Here is an 11,970-nt window from a genome sequence, read left to right on the forward strand (position 1 = left end):
TGTTGGTAGTCTAATGTATTTGATGTTATGTACTATACCTGACATCTTTTATACAGTAGAGATAGTCGTAGATATCAGTTCAATCCAAGATTTGATCACTGGACCGTCGATAAGAACATCCTCAAGTATCTTCGGAGAACGAGTGACTACATGCTTGTGTATGGTTCAAAAAATTTGATCCTTACAGGATGCACAGATTCTGATTTCTAAACTGATAAGGATTCTAGGAAATCCACTTTAGGATCAATGTTCACTCTTAACGGAGGGGCTGTAGTTTAGAGGAGCACCAAGCAAGGGGCATTGTTGAATCCACTATTGAAGCTGAGTATATAGTAACTTGTGAAGCTGCCAAGGAAACTGTGTGGCTCAGAAAATTCCTGACTGATCCGAAAGTGGTTCCAGACATGCCAAAGCCCATCACTCTTTATTGTGATAATAATGGTGTCGTGGCTATCTCCTGAGAGCCTAAGAGTCACAAACACGAGAAGCATATAGAGCGAAAGTATCATCTCATTTGAGAGATTGTGTATCAAGGATATGTGATCATCACACAGATAGCTTTGGCGCACAACTTTGTTGATCCATTTACGAAGGCCCTCACGGCTAAGGTGTTTGAGGGTCACCTGCAGAGTATGGGTCTGTGGGACATTCTGCATCTAGTCTATGGCAAGTGGGAGATTTTGTATTGGGCACGTGTTATGCCTTAGTTTCTTGTTTTGTGTACTTTTATATTAGTATGACTTTTATGATGTACACCCTACTAGCTTAAGGACAAGTTGAAGACTTACATTTCACTGGGATGACCAAAGATTACATGATCTGAATCCTGAGTGAGTTGTGAACTCCTGCCTATGAAGACAGTCCTTTGATTTGTATGGGTGAGAGTGGCCAGATCGCCGACTTAATAAGTCTAACATTTTGAAGATTCGTCTGATTGGGAAGCTGGGAACACATTTACACAAGAAGAAATTCACTCTTTTCCCCAATGTCGGGGCAAGTAGATAAATTGCTCCCTTAAGGACTGATTCCGGGGCTTGAACAATGTGGTGCCACACCATCTCCTAGCCTGAGAGGGGTTTTGGTCATAATTGAACTATGATTTATTGTCATTAAAGGGATCAGTGGTACTTAAAGAGTTAAATGTAACTACAAGGGCAAAACAGTAATTTTAGCCTAGCTGTATTTACAAGTAATTTGTGAAAGGTCATCGTACTGTCGATTGGTTATATCCAATGGAGTCAGAAATATATCTGTAATGCAAATAGTGCAACTATCGGTCTTTAGTGTTCGACAGTTAACGGATGGTGAATAATTTAATTAAAGAGTTTAATTAATTATTCATGTACCGTTGGAGCTTCAAGCTACAGGTCTATGAGGTCCACTCGATAGCTCAACGGGAATAAATGAGAATATGTTTTTTGGATTAATTTGAATTGTTCAAATTAATTTAGGGAATTAATTATATATGATATAATTAATTAAATTTTAATTATATCTGATATAATTACTATAATGTATTTGATACATTATAATATTAACTATTTATGAGAGGAAATAAATATTTGAATATGATTCAAATGTTAATTATATGAATTAGGTTCATATTCTTAAATTTAATATAAATGAGATTTATATTAAATACCATTAGTGAGAGAGGTTATATTGTATATGATATAACATTAAAACTATAGATTATATGTTATATTCGATATAACATATAGTTTAATATATATTATATGATAAAATAGTTATCATATTAATATATATTAAATTATTTATTAAATAAATATTTTTTTCATTTATTTACTTTATTTATATAATTTGAAATTAATTAATAGGAGGGAGTTGTAACTCCTCCCCCTCTATTCTCTCCTGATCGTGTGAATGATGGGATGGTTGAGTCTTCTTCTTCCTGCAAAAATAAACAGAAGAGAGAAGACTGTAGAGATTTTGTGATTTTTTTTTAGAGAAATTCCCATCATCCTCCTCTCTTCTCTCAATCAATTCCATTCTCTCACAAAATCCAAAATAGCCAGAGTCCACACCTCTTGGGTTCTGTACCTGAGAATACTGAGGTTTCCTAGTGGTGGCACCCATTTGGCCTTACAATTTGTACATGTTTTTCCCAGAGAAGAGGAAACGTGAAGATTTTGATTCTTCAAGGGTAAGTCTTTTCCTTCTCTTTTTCTCTTCTAATTTCTATGCATGTTGTATTGTTTTCTTAAATGCATAATTGTTGTTCTGTTTACTGTAAAATTATGAGTTCTGTAGAATTGGGATTTGGGAAGATCCGCTTCCGCTCATGGATACCTCATCGTGGTTCCTTCAATTTCATCATTCCGGATTTGTAAAATAACAAAGTTGATTTCTTCTTCTTCTTTGTATCTTCTCTCCCTGTTTTAACTTCTTCTTCCTTTTTCATTTCTATCTTGAGAAAAACTAATTGTTGGCCCTAATTTGCAATATATATATATATAATGGAGTTTCCAAATCTACAAAATAATAGAGTTTTGTATGTGTTAAATCTAAGCTAGCCATCCATATCCATGTTTCGTAACTTCAAGCTTGGTGCATACAAATATATTTTCCCTTTCATTGTAGTTTTTGGGCAAACACTATCATATTGTGCGAATAACTAGAAATGTGGTAGCACATTGCTTGAAAAGTTAACGTTTACAAAAGATGATGACAGAGTTTGAATTGAAGATTAGCCTAAAAGTCCGTCCTCTATGATTCTCAGAAAATTTATTACTGATCGGATGTCCCACTAGCTAATTTGGGGGTTTCTCTTTTAGTTAGTTCCCCCCCCACATATACTACTATAATTTTCATTTATTTTGTATATATATTTTGTTTTGTACTCTATTGTAGCAATGAAATTGCCTGATGATGAAAATGAGAAAGAGGAAGGAGAGAGAAAAATGAAAATCTGCTTCAATACAAATAAACCAATAAAATTTCAAAAATTGCCACATCAGTCTTATGTGTGCAGTCGTTGACACTGCTATGTCAACTTTTTAAAACAGTCAATTAACTCTTAAACTAATTTTAGGGAACATTTAGAACTATTTTTCAAGTCTCAGAGTCTAAAATGTCTCTTTTGAAACCTCAGGGACCAAATAGACACAAAATCCTATCACACCCCTTCCCAAATTCACCTCTTCCACTAGGAAGGAGATGTGAGGATAGTAGATGCCAACCCTTTTATGACATCAACTGCCAACTGAACCTATTAAACGTAGAATTTGAACATGCTTTGTTTCAAACTTTAAGTAAACCTATGTGATGCATGACTAACTCATAACATAACTTAACACACCACAACCATAAACTCCACCCACAACATTACAACCCTGATTACAACTTATTTACAAGCCAAGCCCTGACTCTACCTCCATAGAGGCTCATTAATTATCAACCTTGGAACTTTGGAACTCTCCTACTACTTGGGAAAGGGAGGAACAAAACAATGGCAAACGTGAGCTGGGAAGCCCAGTGAATGACATATTTTAGAAACATAGGCTTTAACTTGGAAATTCCTTTTGAAATCATTAACATAAAGTACAACCAAATCTGTTAACATAAGGCATTAAAACATGCTTAGCCAAATCATTCTTAGGCAAATCATTGAGAACATAAACTCCACATAAAACATCATACTCTTAACTTATCATAGTGAAAACCAGAGGTCACTTTAACTTAATGCTTTTTATTTAGTCTTTCTTATAAAACTAAAGATTTAAACATTTCATTTAACTTCTTGTTGGAATAATTTAGGGACGCGTTTCTGTTTTATTTTATTTATTGAGGACGGATGGGTTTTGAACATTAAATCATGCGTTAGACATAACTGATGCATTTGCTCACATGCGTCTGAGGTCATGCGTCGGAATGATGATGCGTTAATCTTAGCATGCAAAGACCACACGTTTCTATCACAAGTTTTCTTACGCTTGTGCCAAGTATAACACAAACGCAAGTTTCTCGGGTAATCTGAGGTCGAACACGGGGACTTGTCACTCAATAATATTTGTGAGGTGATGCGTTTGAGGCGATAAATAAGAATAACAATAAAGCGAAGAAGGTTAAAAATGATTTACACACTACTCTACTCCTAACTAAACAGATTGAGTAATAAAAGAATTGCAATGAGAATAGGTAGAGACACAACAACCATTAACGCATAGTAATGTTTACTATCTTAAATCGCCCGAGTAATCCCAGCTCGTTGCACCAACGTATCACACCTCTGGGTGCTCAGTCGCATAACTATATCTCTATAGTGCATGGTTGCATCGAGCATAAGATTGTGCCTATCTCTTGGAACAATACGAACCTTGCTTAGTGCATTCAATCCCTTACCTTCTTAGGCAGTTAGACGCGGCTACTTAACTTATTGACAAGCAATGCAGCATTACATAGACAGGCGCTGCCACAACCTTTCACCAAGCAAAGAGGATTAACTCACTATACTCGCACAACGTACCCCTCTCGGTGGGTTGCTACATGTGTCCTAATTTCTAGGCTACACGATTAAGCATGCGATTGACTTTGATAAATAAATGCTGAAGATAAACTATGATAGAGATGATGATGATAAAGAAAACGAGAATGAATGAAGTAATATTTGCATTGATCATAAAATATCTTAATATCTCAAGCTAAAATGTAATATAATACAAAGATTAGAAGGGAGATGAAGGAATCTACGTCAAGGCTGCCGGTGGTGCCATGGTTGAATGGTGGAGATTTCTCTCTCGAGCTCTATCTTCAGCGAATGCTCCGGTCGTCACTCGGTCTGGGCTGTGGAGATGAAGAATTCTCACTGGAAATCTCTTTCAAGCTCTCATTTGTGATCACAAACTTCTGCCTCGGATGTCTTAAAATGAAGGTCTCAAGGGCTATTTATAGAACTTGGATGCTTACAGCTGTAATGATGGAGGTATGGTTCATTGCTGCTTTTGTTGCAGTATGGGCGTTGTCACATCGCCTTATCTTGTTGATACTCCCAAGGTGTGCGTCTGAGCTGAATTTAGCTAAAGGTATCAACGCGTTCTACCCATCTTGCGATCTTCTATTATGGCTGTCACTCCATGGCCGCAATCTCTATTTGTTCACCGCGTTCTCCATGTGTTGGATGCATGCGATTACTGCAACTTCCATGCGTTGGATGTATGAGGTTGCCGTCTGTGTTCGTCTTTTGCGGTCGCCTGGCTTCAGCGCATGCGTTTGTCTATGATTGCTTATTACAAACGCATGCGTTTGATTCCTGCGATAGCTACAAAAATAGACACTTTGGCACAGAATAACGCATAATATTGGGTCAGTGAGGTTTTAAGTGCTTATCGACGCAAAACTCAATTTTTCACAAATTCTAAGTATCATCACTGCGTTTTCTACCTGTTAGCCTTCATAATTCTAAATAAAAGGCTTATAATAACTGGTATTTCTACCAGTTATCACTTCTCATTTAAACATGAGGATACTTCTTACATAAATTCCATTAAATCCAGAAATATCATTTAAGTAAGGTATCTCAGTTAAAACCAGAGATTTCATACATACACCTTTAACACTTAAACCATATATTACTCATAAATAGGTTTTATGTAAACCAGGAAAACTAATATTAAAACATCCCATTAAAACTAGAGGTTAAGTTCATAAATTTCCACTCAAACCAGGAAAACATGCTTGGCCTTTTCGAAAATTGTCATTCATCAGCTTCATCTTCTTGACTGATGAAGACTGTACTCATAAAACATTTCCATTAAAACATGAGAATAACATAGCATAATATTTCAGTAAATTCAAAGATTAAACTCCCTTAGTCTTATGGAACCAGGAAAACATACTTTTAGTAACAAACTGACTATCATCAACTTCTTCTCCTTGACTAATGATAACTAATTTATTAAACTTTTTCATAGAACTAGAAAACATACTTAACCTGTACCCTATCTTATCCCATCCCCATGTGCACATGTAGACAATTCCTAGCTAGATATACAAGAGTACGTTGACATTTCCCATCAGTGTATACTGATAATTCCCATCAAATGTATCTGTCGTATGTTAACAATCCATAATACATAGCCAATGGTTGGAAGCCCTTTCAATCAAAAACCACATTCCATTCATAAACATCATACATTGTTTATTAAATTCCTTCTTTGAGATCATAGGAAATCATTCTTAAAAGTCACTAAACATACTTGAGGATTCAAATATGCTTATTAAAATCCTTTTAGGAAAACTTAGCATCTCATAACTTCCATTCATAAATCATATCATTCTCTTTAAAACTCATAAATTATGCTTTGAGTTTATAACATACTTATTATAAATTCTCATTATAAATCATGGCATGACTAGCCTTTTGGAAAGCCATCGCCTAGTATACACTCATTGCAAAAGCTAACCTATAATAACATCATGGAAAATCATAGCACAAACTCCTTTTGAAATAAAACTTACTTAATCATATTTGAAAACATTAGAGCATCTAGCTCAATTAGAACATATCACGCTTAAACCATTTCTTAGAAACGTTAGAGCATTTAGCTCATATAAGATAAACTTTAAGCTTTAGCATCCTTTAGAAACATTATCTCATTTAAACCATATCATGCGTTCAACATGAACATGCTTTGAGTTCATAATATATTCAGATCTGTTTGAAAATCAAAGCATGGCCTAAACTACTTTGGAAAACATAGTACTTCATAAACCTTTTAGAAAGCATAAAATATCATAATTTCCTTAAAAACATAACATCAACATGTGGCCTTTTGTAAAATATAACTTGGAAACAACATAAACATCATAACATAGTCCTTTTTGGAAAACCATAGATAAACAAGTTTATCTAAATCATGCCTGAACTCATTTGGAGGATCACACTTATATTATGCATAACATAGGCAAACTTTGCTTAAAACATATCATAAGCATGCTCTTTAAAATAATTTTAAAAAATAAAAGCCACGCACTCTTCTTTAGCTCATTTTTAACCTTTTAAAGCCTCGGGTACACCTTCAGTCAAACGACCCTCCTTAAGCCAAGGTGCACTCTTTCACTACATTGCATGGTCGACCGCTTGCCCTCCTTGGGCACATTGCACTACACTTAGGTCGTGACACATGCTAAGGGTGCTGGATCTCGCACACAGGCAGCTAAATGTGTGGCAACTCTCACGCAGACATGTGTGCTGAGGTTGAGCGTCAAGTGATGGTGTGTGGTAGTAACCCCTTGCAAGCACGGTGTGTGTAAGCGGGGGCACAGCAAGGCGTGGAACTCTTAGCACCTATGCACTAAACTTAGCCCACCAACAACAACCTCTCAACACCAGCCTTACACTTCTTCAATCGATAACCCCTTTTTTGACTTCCTTCATTTTCCAGCATATATAACATCAATTCTATCCCCTAACTAAATAAAAATTCCTTCATGAAACTTGTCAAGAAATGTCTTAGAAAGTTTACCTCCAAATTTGAGCTTCTAATTCTTCCTCAAGAATTCATAATCCATCAAAATCCTTAGCCTGCAAACTTATATCTTTCTTTAATTTCCTTTACTTTGGGTCATTCTTTTGGCCAAATCCTTTCATGGTAGCTCAAGAGCAACTTCTAAACTTAAAGAACTTCAACTAGGCTGAAAATTTCCTTCTTAGCACGAGTCAAATGTTTAAACCACTTTCGTTTCTTAATACTCAGTCAGTTGCTCGCTTCTTTATCACCTAATTTTCATATACAAACTTCAGAGAATATAACTTAAAATTCATTCATTAAAATCCAAAACTTCCTTCTATGAACTTCTTAAAAGCTATCTTACCTTAAAATTGGAGCTTTTAATTCCTCTTGGAAAGCTCAGAATTTACTAAATGGCAAAGCTTGCTTGATGGAGTCTAGAATCTGCATTACCTTTGATTTCCTTAAGTTTTCAAAATTAATCCGTTGAAGATTCTTCACAGCCGACCTAGAACATCTCGTCACCCATCAAGCTTTCAAATGGTTTAAGAATCCTTCCTTTTGGTGGAGTAGAATGGCCAAACCAACCTTATCTTTGTAGCCTTTATTTATAGTCCTTCTTGCATGCCTTCTTTGTTTAATAACTTGATACCTATACATACAGCTGACATTTTCTCTAGACTTGGATATTTTCCCTTAATCTATTCCATCCTTCATGCAAGATATGAGTCCTTTACTGGCCAGCCTTCCTTGTCCTTCAAATTCCCAACGCCTAGTAGTCTTAACCATCGCAGGGTTGCACCATGCCTTCCCATCGCGTGTAAGCTTGTTTCATGCTAAAATAACCTCCAAAGTGTTAGTTTCAACCAACATGTAGTAGAAGAAAATAGAATCATTAAGCACTCTAATTCATAAATTTTAGCATCAAACTAAGCATGTTCATCAAATGAAAAGAGAGTTTCAGAAATACTTGTGAAGATCTTCTTGAAACTTCAAAATCAGCTGCAATCTTCTCCTCTACTAGTCGTGAACCACTAGAAGATCTGCCCTACTATCCTCTATGAATCTTAGATCGAGTTATGGAACTCAAAACAAGCTGAATCAAAAGGAATTTAGTAGGAGAAGGTGATCGTTTTTCCATAAACTGAAGAATCTTTCTTCAACTGAATTTCTTAGCAAAAACCACAGTTTGCATGCTTAATCTCAGCCAAAAGAACTTGTGTTTTGTATCTATCTTTCATGCAATCAAATTGCACAAAAAAACACAGCTCCTACTTTGAGAATTTGCATGCTTCTTGGTGGAATTGTGAATAAGGTGTTCAAACACCCATGTGGAAAAATCCCATGGGATTTTCAAAATTCTGATTTTTTCTTTTTAATTTTGAAAACAATTTTCAAAAAACAAAATCAATTTTTTAGTTTTAATTTTTTAATTAAACTGAAAATATTGATTTTATCAAAATTAATTCAATTAAGTAATTTTCTAATAAAATTAATAATTAATTAAATAATTTAATTAATTCTATTAATTTAATATCAAATATTAAATTAATTAAACACCAATTCAACTATCAGTTTGAGAATAACCTCTCTACTATCCCTAAAAGCGAGTTAGTGACCTATGTCCCCGTCTTACCTCTAGGAAGATAATCCCGAATAAAAAAAATTCATAGTTAGGTCAAGTTAAGTTACTTCGTTTGTATATTACCAAGGTATCCAACCTTATTCTTATACTATAGATTATTTATTATTTTGGCTATTAATAAGTTTATCAATTACAAACTACAAGTTTTAGGACATAAATAAAAGTTTAATAATTTAAATTGGAGAATTTATGTTAGTTTCTATCACTACTGATAAATTTCTTTCATCATTTATTGGAGAACCATTATTAAAGAAGATTAAATTTTATTTTAAGTGAAAAAAAGAGAACTGAAACACACGTAACTCTAATCTAGTCAAAGTTAACTAAAAAAACGTGTTACCCTACAAAATTCTAAATATTCACATTTTAGTTTACAATTTTTGTTTCTGAATAGATTAGTTTACATTTTGTAACAAGTAAATAGAAAATGAAATTAAGGGAGAGGGAGGGACTCTGTAAGTATTCAGACAAAAACCTCGAGCATTGAAATGTGTTTAAAGTTTTTTTAACCTACAAAATTATAAATATACACATTTTAAATTTACATTTTGTAACGAGAAGTAAATAGAGAGATGGAAGAAAGAAGGAAAAAAAAAAGAAAAAAAAGCTGCAGCTATACGGACAAAAACCTCGAGATGTCATCTCTAAGTTAAAAAAACGAGAAGGAAAAACAAAATTAAAAATAAATAAATAGAACTTCAAAAAGATAAATAAATTGACGTTCAGCAACAGAATTAAGCCTTGCTTTTAATCATCAAATTTTATTCAGATTCCACGTTCTCACCGTCTCCAAACTGCTCTATTCTATTTACGTCGCCGTTGTCGTCGCCTTCGAGGTCATCATCCTCGATTAGCCACCGATCAAACGGCGCACATTCCGTCTTGTGCCGCAGTTTCCAGTCCAAAGCTTGGCATCCTCGTGAACAATAGTTTACATTACCACAAACAGAGCATCGCCGGAATTCATGTAGCCGAGTCTCCGGCCTTCCACATCCACTGTTTGAGCACAGTCTCAGTCCTTCAGCGACAAATCCACGCCCCGATGCGAACCAATCTCTTAAAAACCGGTTCGCCGGATGAGCCTCTGCCGCTGGAAAGTTACAGCCGAAATCACTGAGAAGCGATCCGCCGGAATCCATCGCGGAAGGGAGGTCGCCGGAGCAGTGGAGACGGCGGAGGGAGGAGTTTGTTATGGACGTGAGTTCACGCGCGTTGGCTTCGATTAAGAGACGACGTCCTTCGGATGCGTTTTGAGGGACACCGTAACCGTCTTGAAGGCAGTGGCCTAGTTCACGAAGCGCGTCGATATGGCCGAGATAAGCGGCTCGTCCACACAGAGCAACTCCGGCACGGAGATTCTTGTCGCTCTTTGAGCCACCGCTTCCGTTAAATTGTACGATGGCGAGCGAGTAAAGCGCCAACGGATGAGATTTAATCGCGGCTTTCGCCATTAACGAAGCTCCACTCCCTCTGTTCTTCAAACAATAAAACTCGATCTGAAAAAATGAAAAACGAAAAGAGAGAACGAATTAAGATTCAAAATCAAGTGAATTTGAAATTGCAGAAAGGATAATCAATCAATTACACGAACCATTCCGAGAGTGTAGCAGGCTTCCACGTTACCAGCAGAAACACACAATTTGAGAAATCGATGAGTCGATTCAGACCAGTTCTTGGTTAGGATTTCAAATAATTTAGGTCCAGCCTTCGATAACACAATCGGATGCAAAGCCAATCGATTGAACCTTTTACATCTATAATTCGCCAACAAAATATCACATAAACATCAAGCAGAAAATTACAACAAACTGAAGAAATTAGGCGAAACAGACGGCAATTCTTACGTTATCATAACATTGACGAGGTCGGACGGAGAAGAAGCGGTGGCGCTAAGCTTGCCAAGGACGACGACGACAAGATCATCCGGCAAACCGTCGAAAAGATCAGAAATCCCGGCGGCGGCGCTGGTCGAAGTTCTCCTCCTTTTATTGCACAACATTCCGGAATGTAATAGAGTGGTCTTCGTTGTGGCGTTCACCTTGAAAATGAAACCGCCATGAGAGGAGTACAAAAATGGAGGTCCGTTGATGGAGGATGAAATGAAGCCAGAATTGAATCGTTGTTAGAGCAAATGGATGTAGTGACGGCAAAACGAATCGAGTGCGTTCATTATATATCCCTAAGCGACCCAGCAACGGCTGGGAAGAGCCGAGACAGATTTGGATGGGTCCCACGATTCGGGTCAGTCAGCTGAGATATATAGAAATAAAAGATTTAAATTAAGTTAATTCGACTTAATTAGACCGTAATCATATGATTTATATCTAATTTGACCGAGTAAAAGTGTAAAACTCAACCTCAATTTTCAATTCCTAAAAAAGAAGAAGACAAACTTGCAAGCTACTCAGCTATTTACTATTTTCATTCTATTTTAAAAAAAATTAAGAATATAAACTTTTTTTTTGTTAATTTCCCTTTTTTTTCCCTTCCAAAATTGATTGTAAATGCTTCAATCCTGGCTTTGACCCGATCTTGTTGTTTACTATTGTAATTTATTGAGTTAGTTTGACTTAAGTTGTATTTAGATTTTTTAAGTTTTTATCTCGATATTTTAGTTCCTAAAATTTGAAAGGTTGAGTTTTTCATGAGTTGATTGACCTTTTATCATTTTATTCTTATTTTTGAAATTTGATTTAGTATTATGCCTTTATTTGGATGATAACTTTAATTATTTCAACATTTAAACATATTTAGAAGGAGTGAAATTATTTAGTTTTGAGAATTATTTAATAGTTAGATCACAATGAAAGAAGTTAATAAGTCATAGAATTGATGTTTCAGTAATCTTTTCAAATA

At 35.5% G+C, this 11,970-nt stretch overlaps 1 protein-coding gene across 1 annotated transcript; it reads right to left on the bottom strand.

Annotated features, from left to right (window-relative positions):
- Positions 1-9,576: 9,576 nt before the first annotated feature.
- Positions 9,577-11,410, bottom strand: LOC120083205 (HCP-like superfamily protein with MYND-type zinc finger). The gene is made up of 3 exons (XM_039038857.2): positions 10,959-11,410; positions 10,706-10,868; positions 9,577-10,610 (listed from the first exon to the last, which is right to left on the bottom strand). Exons 1-3 carry the CDS (start codon positions 11,111-11,113, stop codon positions 9,876-9,878), a joined length of 1,053 nt encoding a protein of 350 aa, XP_038894785.1. The 5' UTR covers positions 11,114-11,410; the 3' UTR covers positions 9,577-9,875.
- Positions 11,411-11,970: the final 560 nt, after the last annotated feature.

The sequence above is a fragment of the Benincasa hispida genome, chromosome 8, assembly GCF_027475165.1.
Source record: "Benincasa hispida cultivar pf3 chromosome 8, pf3_genome.v1.1, whole genome shotgun sequence".
Taxonomy (NCBI): domain Eukaryota; kingdom Viridiplantae; phylum Streptophyta; class Magnoliopsida; order Cucurbitales; family Cucurbitaceae; genus Benincasa; species Benincasa hispida.